The following is a 21,988-nucleotide window of genomic DNA, read 5'->3' on the forward strand; positions in this document are numbered from 1 at the left end:
CTTTCTGTATATTTCAGCATATGTATATGCCTCGTGAATGCATTATATGGCATCACACAGCGTGTCTACGAGTCTATAATGCAGACCTATAGGCTCTGCATGTGCTGCTACACTGGAATAACCTGCTGCAAATCACCAGCATTGACTCAGCGCATCAGTGTGTGAGGATGGAGCGTGGCAGTGTATGAGGACGGCACGCAGCAATGCATGAAGACGGAGCCCGGCAATGTATGAGGATGGAGCGCAGCAATGTATGAGGATGGAGCGAATGGAGCGCGGCAATGTATGAAGATGTGGTGCGGCAATGTATGAGGACGGAGCGTGGCAATGTACGAGGAGAGTGCACAGCAATGTATGAGGATGGAGTGCAGCAATGTATGAGGACGGAGCAATCGGAGCGCGGCAATGTATGAGGATGTGGTGTGGCAATGTATGAGGACAGAGCGTGGCAATGTATGAGTACAGAGCGCGGCAATGTATGAAGATGTGGTGCGGCAATGTATGAGGACGGAGCGTGGCAATGTACGAGGAGAGTGCGCAGCAATGTATGAGGATGGAGCGCAGCAATGTATGAGGACGGAGCGAACGGAGCGCGGCAATGTATGAGGATGTGGTGTGGCAATGTATGAGGACGGAGCGTGGCAATGTATGAGGAGAGTGCGCAGCAATGTATGAGGATGGAGTGCAGCAATGTATGAGGAGAGTGCGCAGCAATGTATGAGGACGGAGCGCAGCAATGTATGAGAACGGAGCGAACGGAGCGCGGCAATGTATGAGGATGTGGTGTGGCAATGTATGAGAACGGAGCGTGGCAATGTATGAGGAGAGTGCGCAGCAATGTATGAGGATGGAGTGCAGCAATGTATGAGGAGAGTGCGCAGCAATGTATGAGGACAGAGCGCAGCAATGTATGAGGACGGAGCGTGGCAATGTATGAGGATGTGGTGTGGCAATGTATGAGGACGGAGCGTGGCAATGTATGAGGAGAGTGCGCAGCAATGTATGAGGATGGAGTGCAGCAATGTATGAGGAGAGTGCGCAGCAATGTATGAGGACGGAGCGCAGCAATGTATGAGAACGGAGCGAACGGAGCGCGGCAATGTATGAGGATGTGGTGTGGCAATGTATGAGAACGGAGCGTGGCAATGTATGAGGAGAGTGCGCAGCAATGTATGAGGATGGAGCGCAGCAATGTATGAGGACAGAGCGCAGCAATGTATGAGGACGGAGCGTGGCAATGTATGAGGAGAGTGCGCGGCAATGTATGAGGACGGAGCGCAGCAATGTATGAGGATGGAGCGCACCAATGTTAGAAGACGGAGCTGACGGAGCGCAGCAATGTATGAGAATGGGGTGCGGCAATGTATGACTAGAGCTGACGGAGCGCGGCAATGTATGAGGATGGAGCGCACCAATGTATGAAGACGGAGCTGACGGAGCGCGGCAATGTATGAGAATGGGGTGCGGCAATGTATGACTGGAGCTGACGGAGTGCGGCAATGTATGAGGATGGAGCGCAGCAATGTATGAGGACGGAGCGCGACAATGTATGAGGACGGAGCACAGCAATGTATGAGGATGGAGCTGACGGAGCGCGGCAATGTATGATGACGGAGCACAGCAATGTATGAGACAGAGCGCAGCAATGTATGAGGACGGAGCGCGGCAATGTATGATGACGGAGCGCGGCAATGTATGAGGATGTGGTGTGGCAATGTATGAGGACGGAGCGTGGCAATGTATGAGGAGAGTGCGCAGCAATGTATGAGGATGGAGTGCAGCAATGTATGAGGAGAGTGCGCAGCAATGTATGAGGACGGAGCGCAGCAATGTATGAGAACGGAGCGAACGGAGTGCGGCAATGTATGAGGATGTGGTGTGGCAATGTATGAGAACGGAGCGTGGCAATGTATGAGGAGAGTGCGCAGCAATGCATGAGGATGGAGCGCAGCAATGTATGAGGACAGAGCGCAGCAATGTATGAGGACGGAGCGTGGCAATGTATGAGGAGAGTGCGCGGCAATGTATGAGGACGGAGCGCAGCAATGTATGAGGATGGAGCGCACCAATGTTAGAAGACGGAGCTGACGGAGCGCAGCAATGTATGAGAATGGGGTGCGGCAATGTATGACTAGAGCTGACGGAGCGCGGCAATGTATGAGGATGGAGCGCACCAATGTATGAAGACGGAGCTGACGGAGCGCGGCAATGTATGAGAATGGGGTGCGGCAATGTATGACTGGAGCTGACGGAGTGCGGCAATGTATGAGGATGGAGCGCAGCAATGTATGAGGACGGAGCGCGACAATGTATGAGGACGGAGCACAGCAATGTATGAGGATGGAGCTGACGGAGCGCGGCAATGTATGATGACGGAGCACAGCAATGTATGAGACAGAGCGCAGCAATGTATGAGGACGGAGCGCGGCAATGTATGATGACTGAGCGCGGCAATGTATGATGACGGAGCGCGGCAATGTATGATGACGGAGCGCAGCAATGTATGAAGACGGAGCGAAGCAATGTATGATGACGGAGCGCGGCAATGTATGAGGACGGAGCGCAGCAATGTATGAGGATGGAGCGCACCAATGTTAGAAGACGGAGCTGACGGAGCGCAGCAATGTATGAGAATGGGGTGCGGCAATGTATGACTAGAGCTGACGGAGCGCGGCAATGTATGAGGATGGAGCGCACCAATGTATGAAGACGGAGCTGACGGAGCGCGGCAATGTATGAGAATGGGGTGCGGCAATGTATGACTGGAGCTGACGGAGTGCGGCAATGTATGAGGATGGAGCGCAGCAATGTATGAGGACGGAGCGCGACAATGTATGAGGACGGAGCACAGCAATGTATGAGGATGGAGCTGACGGAGCGCGGCAATGTATGATGACGGAGCACAGCAATGTATGAGACAGAGCGCAGCAATGTATGAGGACGGAGCGCGGCAATGTATGATGACTGAGCGCGGCAATGTATGATGACGGAGCGCGGCAATGTATGATGACGGAGCGCAGCAATGTATGAAGACGGAGCGAAGCAATGTATGATGACGGAGCGCGGCAATGTATGAGGACGGAGCGCAGCAATGTATGAAGACGGAGCACGGCAATGTATGAGGACGGAGCGCAGCAATGTATGAGGACGGAACGCAGCGATGTATGATGACGGAGCGCGGAAATGTATGATGACGGAGTGCAGCAATGTATGAGGACGGAGCGCAGCAATGTATGAAGACGGAGCGAAGCAATGTATGATGACGGAGCGCGGCAATGTATGAGGACGGAGCGCAGCAATGTATGATGACGGAGCGCGGCAATGTATGAAGACGGAGCGAAGCAATGTATGATGACGGAGCGCGGCAGTGTATGAGGACGGAGCGAAGCAATGTATGAAGACGGAGCGCAGCAATGTATGAAGACGGAGCGAAGCAATGTATGATGATGGAGCGCAGGAATGTATGATGACGGAGCGCAGCAATGTATGAAGACGGAGCAAAGCAATGTATGATGACGGAGCGCGGCAATGTATGATGACGGAGCGCGGCAATGTATGAGGACGGAGCGCAGCAATGTATGAAGACGGAGCGAAGCAATGTATGATGACGGAGCGCGGCATTGTATGAGGACGGAGCGCAGCAATGTATGAGGACGGAGCGCAGCAATGTATGAGGACGGAGCGCAACAATGTATGAAGACGGAGCGAAGCAATGTATGAGGACGGAGCGCAGCATTGTATGAGGACGGAGTGAAGCAATCTATGAGGATGGAGCGCAGCACTGTATGAGGATGGAGCGCGGCAATGTATGATGACGGAGCGTGGCAATGTCTGAGGACGGAGTGTGGCAATGTATGATAACGGAGCGCAGCAATGTTTGAGGATGGGGTGCGGCAATGTATGAGGACGGAGCACAGCAATGTATGAGGACAGGACTTTGCAGCTTATAATCCAAGGCGCAGGTGCGCTGGACCCAGTTGTCCTTTGCAATCAGAATATCCTTTATACCGTTTAGTGAACCTTGCCAACAGCGACTATATGAATAAGACCCTGTGAGGGTCGAAACGTTATGTTCTTGTTGCCTCACCATTTTCTCTATCCCTGCACCTGAATTGTGTCTTTGCTGCATCTATACAATAAAATTTTCACAAGCATCTATCAAGAGTGTGCAGTGATTGAACATTACTCTGAGGACAGGGCGCGGCAATGTATGAGGACGGAGCGCAGCAATGTGTGAGGATGGAGCTGACGGAGCGTAGCAGTGTATGGAGCGCAGTAATGTATGAGGACGGAGCTAACGGAGAATGGGGCGTGGCAATGTAGGAGTATGGGGAGCGGCAATGTATGAGGACGGGGAGCGGCAGTGTATGAGGACAGAGCGCAGCAATGTATGAGGACAGAGCGCGGCAATGTATGAGGACGGGGCGCGGCAATGTATGAGGACGGGGCGCGGCAATGTATGAGGATGGGGAGCGGCAATGTATGAGGACGGGGCGGGGCAATGTATGAGGACGTGGTGCGACAAGGTATGAGGACGTGGCGCGGCAATGTATGAGGACGTGGCGCGGCAATGTATGAGGACGTGGTGCGACAAGGTATGAGGACGTGGCACGGCAATGTATGAGGACGTGGCGCGGCAATGTATGAGGACGTGGCGCGGCAATGTATGAGGACGTGGCGCGGCAAGGTATGAGGACGTGGCGCGACAAGGTATGAAGACGTGGTGCGGCAAGGTATGAGGACGTGGCGCGGCAATGTATGAGGTTGGTTAAAGAAAATAGGGGGGAACCCACACTGGGTTTTACATTCATTTATTTAGTTATATCGCAGGAGGCGGGTGAGGAATACCCCGATTATCCGCTCCTGCTGTCACTGTTATTAGCGGCAGCAAATGTCGGATAATGGGAGTAATTGTCCCAAAAGCCCCCACCTGCTGTTATCATTCGGACTTTATTATAACTCATCATTCTCCTCTGATCACGCCAGTTGCCGTCAGAGCAGGGGAGAATGATGAGAGCCGTCTTCAGCACCTTCCCGGTGCCAATGCGTGTCACTCGGATGACATCAATGTGTGTTTTCCGCAGGGCTGTGGAGTCGGTAAGCCAAACCTGCGACTCCGACTCCTCAATTTCCCTTACACCGACTCCGACATACAGTGGGGCAAAAAAGTATTTAGTCAGTCAGCAATAGTGCAAGTTCCACCACTTAAAAAGATGAGAGGCGTCTGTAATTTACATCATAGGTAGACCTCAACTATGGGAGACAAACTGAGAAAAAAAAATCCAGAAAATCACATTGTCTGTTTTTTTTTCATTTTATTTGCATATTATGGTGGAAAATAAGTATTTGGTCAGAAACAAAATTTCATCTCAATACTTTGTGATATATCCTCTGTTGGCAATGACAGAGGTCAAACGTTTTCTGTAAGTCTTCACAAGGTTGCCACACACTGTTGTTGGTATGTTGGCCCATTCCTCCATGCAGATCTCCTCTAGAGCAGTGATGTTTTTGGCTTTTCGCTTGGCAACACGGACTTTCAACTCCCTCCAAAGGTTTTCTATAGGGTTGAGATCTGGAGACTGGCTAGGCCACTCCAGGACCTTGAAATGCTTCTTACGAAGCCACTCCTTCGTTGCCCTGGCGGTGTGATTTGGATCATTGTCATGTTGAAAGACCCAGCCACGTTTCATCTTCAATGCCCTTGCTGATGGAAGGAGGTTTTCACTCAAAATCTCACGATACATGGCCCCATTCATTCTTTCATGTACCCGGATCAGTCGTCCTGGCCCCTTTGCAGAGAAACAGCCCCAAAGCATGATGTTTCCACCACCATGCTTTACAGTTGGTATGGTGTTTGATGGATGCAACTCAGTATTCTTTTTCCTCCAAACACGACAAGTTGTGTTTCTACCAAACAGTTCCAGTTTGGTTTCATCAGACCATAGGACATTCTCCCAAACCTCCTCTGGATCATCCAAATGCTCTCTAGCAAACTTCAGACGGGCCCGGACATGTACAGGCTTAAGCAGTGGGACACGTCTGGCACTGCAGGATCTGAGTCCATGGTGGCGTAGTGTGTTACTTATGGTAGGCCTTGTTACATTGGTCCCAGCTCTCTGCAGTTCATTCACTAGGTCCCCCCGCGTGGTTCTGGGATTTTTGCTCACCGTTCTTGTGATCATTCTGACCCCACGGGGTGGGATTTTGCGTGGAGCACCAGATCGAGGGAGATTATCAGTGGTCTTGTATGTCTTTCATTTTCTAATTATTGCTCCCACAGTTGATTTCTTCACTCCAAGCTGGTTGGCTATTGCAGATTCAGTCTTCCCAGCCTGGTGCAGGGCTACAATTTTGTTTCTGGTGTCCTTTGACAGCTCTTTGGTCTTCACCATAGTGGAGTTTGGAGTCAGACTGTTTGAGGGTGTGCACAGGTGTCTTTTTATACTGATAACAAGTTTAAACAGGTGCCATTACTACAGGTAATGAGTGGAGGAAAGAGGAGACTCTTAAAGAAGAAGTTACAGGTCTGTGAGAGCCAGAAATCTTGATTGCTTGTTTCTGACCAAATACTTATTTTCCACCATAATATGCAAATAAAATGAAAAAAAAACAGACAATGTAATTTTCTGGATTTTTTTTTTCTCAGTTTGTCTCCCATAGTTGAGGTCTACCTATGATGTAAATTACAGACGCCTCTCATCTTTTTAAGTGGTGGAACTTGCACTATTGCTGACTGACTAAATACTTTTTTGCCCCACTGTATATTGCTTATATTTAAGTGAAAAATGTAGTAAAATGTGAACATCAGACACTAAATCATTTTTATGATACAATAATCAAGATATTTAGATAGAACATAATATTTATTGGAATACACCTTTAGAACACAAAAAACTGTAATAAATTGTAAATATGTAATACACTGTATAATATCGATTACATATATATATATACAATATATATATATATATATATATATACACTATATATATATATATACTATATATATATATATATACACTATATATATATATATATATATATATATATATATATATATATATACACACAACACTATGTAATGAACTATGTAAGTGGCAAAAAAACAGTTTTCAACAAAAACATACTAAATAACATTTGTGCAGTCTATGAATTTGTTCTAAGAAATAGAATTGCCTCCATCAGATCCTCCTTCATAGATGACCTCAAATCTGACCTAATAATTTTAAGGCTAGAGAACAACCTCTCTACACTAACTTGGGTTGGAGGCAAAGCCGTAACCACATGGGCAACATCTCTAACAATTTCCGGGTATAAAGGAATTGGCTCATGCACAGTCAGTTTTGATGAATGGTTGAATTTTTCTATTTCTTTGAGAGCAAGTGAAACATTTTGCTGAAATATGGTCAATCTGCTTGCTATAGGAGACAGAGTGAAATCTTTTTCCTTGCAGCAACGCTTTGCCTGCTCCATGTCATCCAAATACTTGTCAAAGTCAAACTCCTCATCTGAGGATGAAGATATGGCAGCAGTAGCACAGTCAGGATCCGAGTCCTCTTGCGCCTGGCAGTCCTCCTGTAGGCCACTCTTCCTAACTGCTACCTCAGTCAGAGCTTCTTTTCCTTTAGTAAGCTGTTGATCATCAAGCAATATACGATGACTTGGGTCCACACAAACAGCTGCCAGAAAAATTTTATTTTCCAATAGCTGTGTTTCTCTCCATTTCATTGAAGCAGAAATGCCATCTGCGATTAAACAGCAAAATAGCAAGTTCTTCCACTCCCTGATGAAAATGCCAGGAGTTAAATACTCAGCTTGTAATATTTTTTAGTCACAGTAAATGGGTGATTAAGCAATTCCTTCAGTTCAGCCACCTGTGTCCATTGACCTTCATTTAGGGTTACCTGAAGGTTCGCCATATCTATAAGAAACGGTTTTAGTTTATCAACAATTGCCCTTTCCCAGCATGTCTCTTCAAGATGGAATCAATTTTAGGGGTTCTGGCGGCAATAACCAATTTCCTCACTTTTCCAATCAGATTTCCAGCATGTCCCTCTTGCAGACTATCTCTTATTGCCAGCTGCAGCGTGTGCACAACACAGCGCATGTGATGAATAGGAAAGTGTTTTGAAGCAGCTTCAACAAGGTCATCTATTTCTACAGTATAATTTTGCTGTTCTTCTGTTGTAATATCTGTTTGTTCCTCAGTTACATGAACAGCACTGTGGCCTTCCATCTCAAACATACTGAATCCTAAATGTTCCTCTAGCTGTTGTTCATTACTCTCATTCATCAGTGTAAGGCTGAGTTCACACGTGGCGTTTTTTTCGCGTTTCCGCGGCTGTTTTAACCGCGCGATTTTGCCGCGAAAACGCGAAAAATAAGCATCCCATGCATTCCTATGGGATTCCGCAATGCTGTGCTAATGCTGCGGTTTTTACCGCGGCGGAATCGCTTCGCGGTAAAAACCGCAGCATGCTCATTAACTTGCGGAATCGCGGCGATCCCGCACCCATAGGAATGCATTGTTCCGCTTACTTCCCGCATGTGGCTGTGCACACCATGCGGAAAGTAAGCAGAACATTTGCGGATGGTACCCACGGTCCGGAGGAGAGGAGACTGTCCTCCGGGCTTTGGGTACCATATCCCTGTAAAAAATAGAATTTAAAAATAAAAAATATTGTATTCTTACCCTCCGACGTCCCGCGTAGCCTTTCCGCTTCTCTTCACGCTCCCGTTCCCAGTAGTCCTTTGCGAAAATGCCCGCGATGGCGTCCGTTCTCGCGGGATCGCGAAGTCTCGCTGTCATTCGCGCGACGTCATCGCGAATGACCGCGAGACATCGCGATCCCGCGAGAACGGACGTCATCGCGGGCATTTTCGCAAAGGATTACTGGGAACGGCTGCGCGGGACGTCGGAGGGTGAGAATAACACCATTTTTTATTTTTTTTTACATTTTATCTTTTACTACTGATGCTGCATAGGCGGCCTCAGTAGTAAAAAGTTGGTCACACTAGTCAAACACTATGTTTGACGAGTGTGACCAATCTGTCAATCAGTTCTCCCAGCGATGCTACAGATCGCTTAGAAAACGCTAGCATTTTGCAAGCTAAATACGCTTGCAAAATGCTAGTTTTTCCGCGGGAAAATCGCGGGAATTTAAAATGCGATTTTCCCGCGGACTGGAATTCCGGAATTCTCGCGGTAATTTCCGCAAGAGTTCCGGTACGTGTGCACTTAGCCTAATTGTACTTATGTTTGAAGCATTGTCCGTTACAATAGCAAGAACCTGCTCTTTTTTAGTTCGTAATCTTGCAGGACTTTTTCCATTAAGGCCTGGAGAAACTGGCTGCTGTGATGAGCTCTAGTATCTTTTACTGCCAGCGTGTTGGTAACAATTTTTGTTTTCACAAACATATCGAACATTGATAGCAGAATAGTTCACTCTGTGACGTGTGCAGGCATCCATTTTAAGAAACATGAAGCGTCTTTTTAAGGTCTTCCTTTTGGTCTGTGTGCTATCCGGCTTTCATTCTTTTTGGTACAGATAAGATATGGAGACAGATATGGATAAATGGATAGATAGAGCAGATTTCTAATCTGCTTTTGATATTGAAAACATTATGTATGAGCTCAAAAACCTTTCAGGTGATGCAGTTTTTTAAAAATCTGATCAGCTTTTGCAGCTGAAAAACGTATCCACAAAAAACGCAGCAAAAATGCTGTGTGTGAATGTAGCCTTAGATCAGGAATAGAACAGTCTTATAGGACATTTCATAACTTTCCCAAATTCCTATGAAAAAATATTCAGCACATTCTGCTTTGAACTACTGTAACCAATTTATTATATATTTTAGGAGTCAGAGTCGGTCCATTTTATACCGACTCCAACTCCGACTCCACCAAAATGAGCACCGACTCCGACTCCACAGCCCTGGTTTTCCGTGTATATGTCTACTTGTGGGGCACATGGACACACGGTCCGTGGAAACACACTGAAACGTGCACAGACCCATTCATTTGAATGTGTCTACGTGTGTCAGTGTCTCCGGTACGTGTGAAAACTGTCACCACACGTGCTGGAGACACGAATGTGTGAAAGAGGCCTAAAGGGGTTAATACTGGACTTAGCACTTATGGGTAGGTAGTTACCAGCTTACTACTTGTGTCTTGCGCCAATGTCTCTCGCTGTCTTGTGGCCAAAGGAGACACAAGTTGGAAGAGGGGGCACCTCTCGTTGTGCCGATAGTAGAGGTCTCTGCTCTGATCCACACCAATCTAACAATTCTAATCCACCCAGTAGATATTTGGTAATATTTTTGAAAACTAAAATGCCCCTTTACTACAGAATAATTACAGAAATTTATGATTTTGCCACCAGAACATCCCTGATTGTAGCAATTTCGGCAGCGTGGGAATTTTGCCTATAAAACCCATAGACTTTGGATTTCATACCCATGTTCATCCTACATCTCCACTCACGATTTGCTTTTATGCAAATAATAAAAAGAAAAACAAATTGGTTTGTAGATTCGGCTCCTCGCAGTCACAGCCCGTCCTCGTCCTCCCGTCGCAATGATCCCGGCGCCTTCTTTGTTGCGCCGTTTTTCATTAATCTTTAAGTGCCCGGATTTATGTTGCAGCTGCGGATCCCCCGCTCTTCCCCGCTCCACTAATTCCATCCCGGCATCTGATTCTCCAGCAGATAACTAATTACATTTAGTCCGACCGGAGAGGCCATACAATATTAATTCCAATCACTGGCAACTTGAAGGTCATTTTTGGAGGATGTTTGCAGCTTAACCCCGCTTCTGCGCTGTATCTCGTTCTGGCTATTAGCTATGGGGTTAACATCAAATTTTTATAGGGACCCTAATAGCAACCCCCATTCCCACCCCCTAACAGCCACCCCCATTAAAGTGGAAGGTACCATATAAAACAAAATCAAGCCGAGTTATCTAAAAAAGGGAACAAAAAAAAATATGATGGTTTCTATGGTGGATTAAGGAACATTGGTCACCATGAAAACTGTGCGGAAGAATGAATTCCATTTTACCCTACAGTTTCAGTCTAATATCAGGTCGTTACGGAGTGATGTAATTCACGGGGGCAGGGCTGTGACCACTTCACCTGTATATTCCTCTACATCTGCGTTCACACCACTTGTTGAATTTATCGCACCTGTCATGCCAGCAGATTGCAAACGTGACTGACGCTCTGTGTCCGGCGCTGTACACTCATCTGGACCAGTGCGGGAGCCGCCAGCATTTACATGCACTAGTCCTATCATGGAGTAGTATAAAAGGCACAAACAATGATTGAACAAAGCAGCGCAAAAATTTAAAGGGCAAAAAAGAAATATCCAAACCACATGTTTCAGACCTACAAGCTCCTATGTGGCTTGCCAAAGGACCATGTAGGTTTGAAACATGTTGTTTGCATATTTTTTTTCTGCCCTTTTAATTTTTGTGCTGTTGTGTTCTACCATTTTTTGTTCTTTTTTATATTACTGGATTAATAAAGCAATTCTTTTAAGAAGATGCGAGTCCCGGCTATAGCTTGGACTGTTGCTACAGCTGGAGTTTTTTTCCATGCACCCGGACAGCTGAGCTGCTTGCTCATTTTTCACATTTCCTAGCAGTTTAGTGCTGTATCCCCTGTGTTGTTTTTCTCCCCCGTGCAGGGACTGCAGCACGGCTCCATACGAGTGAAATCAGTCGGTTGGCCAGAGACCCCTCTCAGCATGAAAAACCAAATTAGTAGTGCTGATCCTTTATTATAAAATCCACTTGTCACAGGCTGGTATTGGTCTTAGGTCGGGGTCAGACTTGCTAGAAACTTGGACGAGTCTCGCACGTCAATACCCGGCACTGCCGGGTGCACTCGGATCGGAGTGTTCAGCTGCATGTATTTCTATGAGCACTTGCTCCCGTTCAATGGCCCGTGTAAACATACAAGCGATCAGACAATGCAAGATGCGATGTGATACAATTACAGAATGCTGTAGATAAGCCCCTGATGGCAGTTGGCGCAGCTCATAGAGCAAAAATGGGGTGACAGATTCCCCTTAAATAAGCACCAATCGATTCATTGTATTGTCGAACATCATATCTTATAGGCACAAATCGACCTTTTAAATCCATTTATGGGGGGCTCCAAAAGGAGTAGCCGTATGCAATTAATTTATAGGATGAGAATCCCCCTTTGGCTTCTCTATACGGACTTTTACTCCGTCCCATCTTGGATAGTCCTGGATCTCTCCCAACTTTCCTGGTACAGATTCTTTTTCTTCTGCATCAGTCACCATATTCATCCTGATCTTCTCCATTAGAGCATGGGCCATCAGTCATTGATTTCTCCAGCGACATCAAACTGGAGTCAAAATCTTCATGAACGGGATCGACAGTGAAGAATGTGAGCAATTTTTGGCCCGGATTTGTCAACAGCAGAGGCATGGCTAGGAAGTAGGGCTAGCGGGACATATAGAATGGACGCTGGTAGTTGCTAACATGCATGGTTTTTAACTGAATCTACCCCAGCTAAAGGAAAACTTGGCTGCGACTCTAGATTTTCGCTTTAGAGGTTCCACCATCTTGTTGACTTCCATAATGAGGTTACATTAGTCCAGGATCCTTGTAATTAGAGATGAGAAACTCGATTCACGCTGCCCTGGTCCAACAGTCAGCCCTGTCCTCCATGGCTATCGATCTTCACTTTTGCACCTGTATCTGATGTTATATTATGTGCGCGGGTTTATTTTATGAAAGCGCGACCACTTTGTAGATAGGAAAGCTTTTATGCTGCCGGGCGCAGGTCTTTATAGTAATACTTCTTCTCCTACAAAGGTTTCTGTATCCGACACGAAATTCAAAGGATTTGTCTTGCATCGCCTCGGGTTTAAAGCGCTATTCCAGAAGGGAATTGCTTCTGATGGGCACCATTAAAGTCATTTTAAAGGGGAATTCCCTTCAATTTGACATGTGGTATAGGGACGCCAACATACAGAAAACTCCAATCCCTTTCCAACTGCCTCATAGAAAAGCATGCACTTCAAAAGTGTCAAAATCCAGCAGGTTGTGTTGGATGGCGCCCAAAAATGTACTAGTGTTGATTATTTGCAGAAACAGCACCTCCTCCTATCCATCTGTTGCGTCTGTTTAGAAATGAATGGCGCTGAACTGTAATACCACACATGACCTGAAGACAGGGATGGCGCTGTTTCTGAAAGTAAGCAGTCATGTTTTTCCATCCCTGGACAACCCTATTTCATTATGAAGAAATTTCTGAGAATCCAAGGCAGTTTCAGTTCCTCTCCACTGGGGACTGAATCTGTTATACATCAAACCAACACTTTTGTTAATTAGTCTCAAATTTAAACGGGGGCGTGGAGGTTGATTCAGGGAGATCTGTCAGGAATGTTTTGTAAACAGAAGTTATCTTGAGCTTGCTACTAGGGTTGATCTAATAGCTTCAGATAACTCCCTATCCGAATAGCTATAGCGCTTACCGAATAGCTGCATCGGAAACCCGGATACCTGGAGTGCTCCCGATGATCAGCTGTTCGGCGCCGCAGCTGCATGTCTCGCGGCTGTTTCACTGTCACAACACACAGGCTCTCCATGCATGTGCTGTGACTGTCACAAGACGGTGACACATGCAGCTGCAACGCCGAACAGCGGATTCCTGATGCAGCTATTCGGTAAGCGCTATAGCTATTCAGATAAGCTCTTATCCGAAGCTATTCGATCAACCCTACTTGCTACTTACATCTTCTATAGCCACTTGCAACCAGGATCTTTGGGAATGGACATTGAAGGATGAAAGGGGCTAAAAGAAACCCACAGGGTGACTGCAGATATAGCACTCTGTGAACAGCCAGCTTCTTTAGCAATGACCTTTTGTGGCTTACCCTCCTTGTGGAGTGCGTCAGTGACTGCCTTCTGGATATCTGACAAGTCCGCAGTCTTCCCCATGATTGTGGAACCTACTGAAACAGACTAAGGGACCTTTTTAAACGCTTAGGAAGACTTTGCAGGTGTTTTTTGTTAATTATTCTAATTTACTGAGATAATGACTTTTGGGTTTTCATTGGCGGTAAGTCAACATTAACAGAAATAAACACACGAAATAGATCACTCTGTTTGTACTGGCTCTATATAATATATGAGTTTCACTTTTTGTATTGAAGAACTGAAATAAATTACGGTAACTTTTTGATATTCTAATTTTGTGAGAAGCACCTGGGTACCTTGACTGCCAGGTAGGCTCATCCACATGCCAATTTGATGGCCCAAATTATAGACCTCAGAAGAAAAGAACCAGTGCTTTATTATGCAAGCAGTGCCCGTATACACCCCAGAGCACGCTACTGTATAAATTATTCCTACCATATACAGTATATATTTATAATGTTTCCATTTTTTTTGCAGAGTCAACTTTCCCAAGCCCTGAATGGATTGTCAGACAGAGCAAAGGAAGCCAAAGAATTCCTGGTTCAGCTTAGAAACATGGTCCAGCAAATCCAGGTACAGTTGTCAGCTGACAAAGAATCAAATCACAAGGTTAATACAATATTTGTAATGTTATTTACTCAATATGACAGACATATTATAATATTGTGATGACTATGTCCTGGATAACTACTATGATACTGCCCCTATGTACAAAAGTATAACTACTATAATACTGCTCCTATGTACAAGAATATAACTACTATAATACTACCCCTATGTACAGGAATATAACTACTATAATACTGCTTCCTATGTACAAGAATATAACTACTATAATACTGCCCCCTATGTACAGGAATATAGCTACTATAATACTGCTCCTGTGTGCAATAATATAACTACTATAATACTGCTCCCTATAGGCAGGAATATAACTACTATGATACTGCCCCTATATAACTACTATAACTATAATTAACTACTATGATACTGCCCCTATATACAAGAATATAACTAATATAATACTGCTCCTATGTGCAAGAATATAACTACTATAATACTGCTACTATGTGCAAGAATATAACTACTATGATACTGCTCCCCAATGTACAAAAATATAACTACTATAATACTGCCCCTATATACAAGAATGTAACTAGTATAATACTGCCCCTATGTACAAGAATATAACTACTATAATACTGCCCCCTATGTACAGCAATATAGCTACTATAATACTGCCCCCTATGTACAAGAATATAGCTACTATAATATTGCTCCTATGTGCAAGAATATAACTACTATAATACTGCTCCCTATAGGCAGGAATATAACTATTATAATACTGCCCCTATGTACAAGAATATAACTACTTATAATACTGCCCTTTTGTACAAGACTATAACTACTATAATACTGCTCCTATGTGCAAGAATATAACTACTATAATAAAGCTCCCTATAGGCAGGAATATAACTACTATGATACTGCCCCTATATACAAGAATATAACTACTATAATACTGCTCCTATGTGCAAGAATATAACTTCTATAATACTGCTCCTATGTACAAGAATATAACTACTATAATACTACCCCTATGTACAAGAATATAACTACTATAATACTGCCCCTATGTACAAGAATATAACTACTATAATACTGCTCCCTATAGGCAGGAATATAACTATTATAATACTGCCCCTATGTACAAGAATATAACTACTATAATACTGCCCCCTATGTACAGGAACATAACTACTATAATACTGCCCCCTATGTACAAGAATATAACTACTTATAATACTGCCCTTTTGTACAAGACTATAACTACTATAATACTGCTCCTATGTGCAAGAATATAACTACTATAATACTGCTCCCTATAGGCAGGAATATAACTACTATGATACTGCCCCTATATACAAGAATATAACTACTATAATACTGCTCCTATGTGCAAGAATATAACTACTATAATACTGCTCCCTATAGGCAGGAATATAACTACTATGATACTGCTCCCTATAGGCAGGAATATAACTACTATGATACTGCCCCTATATACAAGAATATAACTACTATAATACTGCCCCCTAGGTACAAGAATATAACTACTATAATACTGCTCCTATGTGCAAGAATATAACTTCTATAATACTGCTCCTATGTACAAGAATATAACTACTATAATACTGCCCCTATGTACAAGAATATAACTACTATAATACTGCCCCTATGTACAAGAATATAACTACTATAATACTTCTATGTACAAGAATTGTTAGGAACGGCGGAACGCACTAAATAAAAATGATAATAAAGTGCGTTCGCCGCTCGGGGTCCACCGTGCAGTAGGTGTTACAACCGCTGCTGAGTTATGGCAGGAGCAATATGGCGGTGCGGCGGTATGGTGCACGGGTTCAACTTCACCCGTAGTGCGCAGAGCGGGCTCTGTTCACACACAGAGACGCCGCAACACAAAAACACAAGGAACACTGAACCTGTTAGTGTCACAGAGTTCAGTTAAAATGCACACACGGTATCTGGTCACAGGAGCAGGCCCTAAGACAGAGGAGCTGCGTCCTTCTAGACCTACTGTGTGTGCGGCATCGCTACTGCGAGCGCCAAAGGGGGCTGCAACTGCAGCGCGGCTTAGGACACTGCCGCTCGACGACAAGGCTGGAAGGCAAGCGCGATGTCGGACGCTAGCGTAGTGGTGCGGTGAGCACAGTGGCTTAAGGCTTGCCACTGACTGGCGCTGACTACTAAACTAATTCCCTATCACCATGCGTAATATCAGAGGGATGGGGTTTCAAATGAGTCAGTCACCAGAGTCATACATCCGTCACCATTCACACATAGCAGTGTAGTCTATAATAGCGCATGGCCGAACGGCCATGCGCGCTTTTTATAGCCGTGCGGGACCTTACAGATCTCCGAGATAGACCCATGAGATCTGGAACAGAACCTGGGCACATGACTCCCGATCTCCAATGGGAGATCGTCTCGTGAGCATGCCCAGTAGGAGCATAGAGGGACTTAAGGCCCTTTTACATTTAGCGATGCACCAGCGATCCGACCCGGTCAGGATCGCTGGTGCATGGCTAAATGATCGCTAGTGAGCTTTCACACAGAAAGATCTCACAGGGATGCAGCAGCGACGCAGCGCACAATACTAACCTTTCACACACAGCGATGAAGGCGTCCTCCCGCCCGCCTCCACGCGTCGCTCGTTGTCACAGCAGGAAGTCCCAGCAGGAAGCTGACGACGAGAAATGGAGCCGGACATTCTCGCGCGATCAGCGATAACCAGCAGGGGAGCCGGTCGGAGGTAAGTGTCACACATAGCGATATCGCTAGCAATATCGCTATAACGTCACAAAATCGGTGATGTTATAGCTATATCGCTAGCGATATCACTATGTGTAAAACCCCCTTAAGTCTCTGGAGCGGTCTGCTGCAAAGTAATCTCCTCTGTAGTAGAAAGACAGCAGGAGACCGCAGAATGTGAGGCTTTGGATTCCTGCAGAGCAGACGCATAAACCTGACGCCTAACAAGAGTATAACTACTATAATACTGCCCCTATGTACAAGACTATAACTACTATAATACTGCCCCTATGTACAAGACTATAACTACTATAACACTGCTCCTATGTACAAGAATATAACTACTATAATACTGCTCCTATTTACAAGAATATAACTACTATAATACTGCTCGCTATATGCAGGAATATAACTACTATAATACTGCTCCTATTTACAAGAATATAACTACTATAATACTGCCCTCTATGTGCAAGAATATAACTACTATAATACTGCTCCTATGTACAAGAATATAACTACTATAATACTGCCTCTATGTACAAGAATATAACTACTATAATACTGCTCCTATGTACAAGAATATAGCTACTATAATACTGCCCCTATGTACAAGAATATAACTACCATAATACTGCCCCTATGTACAGGAATATAACTACTATAATACTGCTCCTATGTACAGGAATATAACTACTATAATACTGCCCCTATGTACAAGAATATAACTACTATAATACTGCCCCCTATGTACAGGAATATAACTACTATAATACTGCTCCTATGTACAAGAATATAACTACTATAATACTGCCCCTATGTACAGGAATATAACTACTATAATACTGCTCCTATGTACAGGAATATAACTACTATAATACTGCCCCTACGTACAAGAATATAACTACTATAATACTGCCCACTATGTACAAGAATATAACTACTATAATACTGCCCCTATGTACAAGAATATAACTACTATAATACTGCTCCTATGTACAAGAATATAACTACTATAATACTGCCCCTATGTACAAGAATATAACTACTATAATACTGCCCCTATGTACAGGAATATAACTACTATAATACTGCCCCTATGTACAAGAATATAACTACTATAAGGCTGTGTGCACACACTGCGGATTGGTCTGCGGATTTTTATCTGCAGAACCACAGGTAAAACCGCAGGTAAAATACCTGCGGTTTTACCTGCGGTTTGCCACGTGGACAATGGAATAGGTGGCAAACCGCAGCAGAATCCGCAGAAATAATTGACATGTCAATTGTTTCTGCGGATTCAAAACCGCAGCTTTTCCGCAATTAAAAATCCGCAGTGTGTGCAGGATAACATGCTACTGTACATTGTCTGCAGAACTGCTGCAGTTCTGCTGCGGCCAAAACCGCAGCGGAACCGCAGCAAAAACCGCAGCATGTGCACATAGCCTAATACTGCTCCCTATATGCAGGAATATACTGTAACTACTATGATACTGCTCTTATCTACAATAATAACTGTTAAAACTCTGGTTGCCCTGGTGCCTTTGCTATCATTGTATGCTCCATAGTAACATTTTCTTTTATAGCTGCGGTCTTGTGACTTTCCAGTTGTTGGTAAACTATAGTTTCCAGTTAGGAGTCATCTTTCAACAGCTGGAAAGCTTCAAGTTGGAAACCATTGCTGTAAAACACTGCCTCACTGTCAAACAGCTCTCTATATGTCAGCATCCTGTACTTGTTAGATTGTGGCATGAAGGTAGATGTTGATGCTCCCTACAGTCCATCATCCCCTCAGCACCATGTGTTGTATTTTGCAGGAGAACAGTGTGGAGTTTGAGGCCTGCCTGGTTGCACAGTGTGACGCTCTTATTGATGCCCTTAACAGAAGGAAGGTGCAGCTTCTTGCACGGGTTAATAAGGAGCATGAACACAAGCTGAAGGTCAGAGCCTAACTATTATGTATCTATCAATCACCGTTCCATCTATTATCTCATATCTATCTATCTATCATCTATCTATTATCTATCTATCATCTATCTATCTATCATCTATCTATCATCTATCTATCTATTATCTGTCATCTATCCATTATCTATCTATCTATCTAGATATTATCTATTTTATATCATCTATCTATTATCTATCTATTATTTATCTATCTATTATGTTTCTATATATTATCTATTTTATATCTATCATCTATCTATTATCTATGTATACCCTATCTATCTATCTATTATCTATCTATTTTATATAATCTATCTATCTATTATCTATTATGTTACTTTATTTTATCTATTTTATATCTATCATCTATTATCTCTCTATTATCTATCTATCTATCTATCTATCGATTATCTCTATCATCTATCTATTATCTCTCTATCATCTATTATCTCTCTATCTATTATACGTCTGTTAATTATCTATCTATCTCTCTGTCTATATCTTTATATTTCCATTATTACACCCTGAACTAAAATTAAATATGGGGCTTTTTATATTCTATCTTTGTGGCTGAATTACTGTTATCTGTACCACAAATTTTAAATAGTGACGGGATTGCTCTAAAATTGCGCAAATTTTTGGGGAAAACTGGCAAATGACAAAATGTGCACCAGAAAACTGTTGTAAAAGCCTTTTTACATGTCATCCTATGTATCTATGTACATATCTGTCTACAATGACGTCTGAGCGTTTTTTTATCTACACCCTCATATCCATCAGTGTAGTGAACCATCTCATATCTATGTCTATTCTCATCATTCTTCTATGTATTATCTATGTCTCCATTGGTCAGTTTGTTGCATCCTGAACTAAACCTGTTTTTTTTTTCTTCCATTTTTTCACCGTTTTGTTCTTTCTCTGTTGCATCCTCCCTGGTAAACAAGTGTTTTTTCGCAATCTATATGAACAGAATTTTTCTTTCCTGTGAAAATAAATAGTATTTGCTCCATACCGTTAAAAGCCGGCGACGATTTCCAATCTGGCTGAGCGCGGTGCTCTCCGGGGGAATCAGACATCCAGCTTCTCTTTCTTCTGGGTCTTTCATGTTTTCCTGTGTTCCTGGTCCCCGGTGTGTAGTCCATTTTCTGTAGCGAGCAGAAATCTCCTCTACATAGCCCCCCTCGTGGTACTCCCGAGCCGCTCTGTGGCTGAGACGCCGCCGTATAATTAATCTTATTCTACAGTACTGCGTTTCCTGGAGAATGAGTTTATAGACGTGTAAGGTGTCCCTGATCCTGGTGTCTCCGAGGTAGCCACGACACGTTCTGTGTCCACAATGATGTTACATCTTTACTGCAAAATGAAGCAACTTTGCCAGTGGTTCCAATAAAAAAATCTATCGTTTTGTGTAGTCAGCTCCTGGACTGACTGATGTGTGTCCATGGTAACAGACTACAAACAAACCCTTTGTAGTCTGATCACAGTCCTTCCTAGTATATTTTAGCAGAAGGTCACAGATTTCAGGATCAGGTTGTGATCTGGTCTAGTAAAAGGAAATCCGCAGAATTCTGGGGTAAATAGAGAAAACACTTTGTAACATGATATAGATGCACAGACGTGGCCACATGGTCTCTGGCAGTCAGAAGAGAGCACCCTATCGGTTACATAGGACACTGTGTAGGTTACATAGGATGCTGTTAGGTCATTATGGCATTTCATCAGACTTTACTTGTGGGAGATTTATGGAATATTCTTCTGTCTCTTCTCTCTCAGGTTGTGCGAGATCAGATCTCTCACTGCACAGTGAAGCTGCGGCAGACCACCGGACTGATGGAGTATTGCCTGGAGGTTATAAAGGAGAACGATCCCAGTGGATTTTTGCAGGTGAGCGGTCGGTGCCATATATTTGGGTCTCTGTGGACAGATATTAGGGAGCTGCATATAACGGTGAGGTATGGGGGACCATCTCGGGGGGGAACTGGCCGAACTCCAGGCCACACACAGTCCTGGAAGCCTCTCCATTGCACATGGAGGTCCAGCACTGGGGTCCACATGGCTACCGTGGAGTTATCATGGCGGACTGTGTGTCCCAGTCATTACTGTCCCCTCATCTCCCTGTGTCAGTCGTTACTGTCCCCTCATCTCTTGGTGTCCCAGTCATTATTGTCCCCTCGTCTCTCGGTGTCCCAGTCATTACTGTCCCCTCATCTCCCTGTGTCCCAGTCATTATTGTCCATTCATCTCTCGGTGTCCCAATCATTACTGTCCCCTCATCTCTCGGTGTCCCAGTCATTACTGTCCCCTCAGCTCTCGGTGTCCCAGTCATTACTGTCCCCTCAGCTCTCGGTGTCCCAGTGATTACTGTCCCCTCATCTCCCTGTGTCCCAGCCATTACTGTCCCCTCATCTCCCTGTTATGGTCTGACCTGGTTTGAGTAGTGATATTGCAATCACTAGGGGCAGCACCGGGCAGATAGCGTAGTCTGGAATAGCCAAGGAGTCGATACACAGGAACAGGAATATAGTTTGAAGGAATAGGTAGGAATCGTAGTCAAGGAAGCCAGGGGTCTTTTACCAGGAACAGCAGTGTCGTTTGAAGGAATAGCAGGTGGAAGGAAGCTTGACTATAAGCAGGTAGCTCAATCAGAATGAGCCAATCAGGAACTCAGGGTGGTAACCCACAAGAAACTCAGGGAGGAAACATCAGTAACAACATGGGTACAAGTATTTGGATAAGCACGGAACTGTCCAGCGAG

The 21,988-nt window shown here is 44.4% G+C and overlaps 1 protein-coding gene across 10 annotated transcripts in view; it reads left to right on the forward strand.

Moving 5' to 3' along the window:
• Window positions 1-21,988, forward strand: part of TRIM9 (tripartite motif containing 9) — a 103,417-nt gene that overhangs the window by 50,745 nt on the left and 30,684 nt on the right. For 5 of the 10 annotated variants that reach the window (XM_073577655.1, XM_073577657.1, XM_073577660.1 and 2 more), the window contains exons 2-4: window positions 14,431-14,562; window positions 19,104-19,226; window positions 21,007-21,117. In XM_073577655.1, coding sequence (XP_073433756.1) covers window positions 14,431-14,562; window positions 19,104-19,226; window positions 21,007-21,117 — 366 coding nt within the window. The remainder of the gene's footprint in view (window positions 1-14,430; window positions 14,563-19,103; window positions 19,227-21,006; window positions 21,118-21,988) is intronic. The other 5 variants (XM_073577658.1, XM_073577662.1, XM_073577663.1 and 2 more) reach the window with 1 other exon arrangement.

Source organism: Dendrobates tinctorius, unplaced genomic scaffold, assembly GCF_039654945.1.
Source record: "Dendrobates tinctorius isolate UK_male_01 unplaced genomic scaffold, ASM3965494v1 ptg000057l, whole genome shotgun sequence".
NCBI classification, from domain to species: Eukaryota; Metazoa; Chordata; class Amphibia; order Anura; family Dendrobatidae; genus Dendrobates; species Dendrobates tinctorius.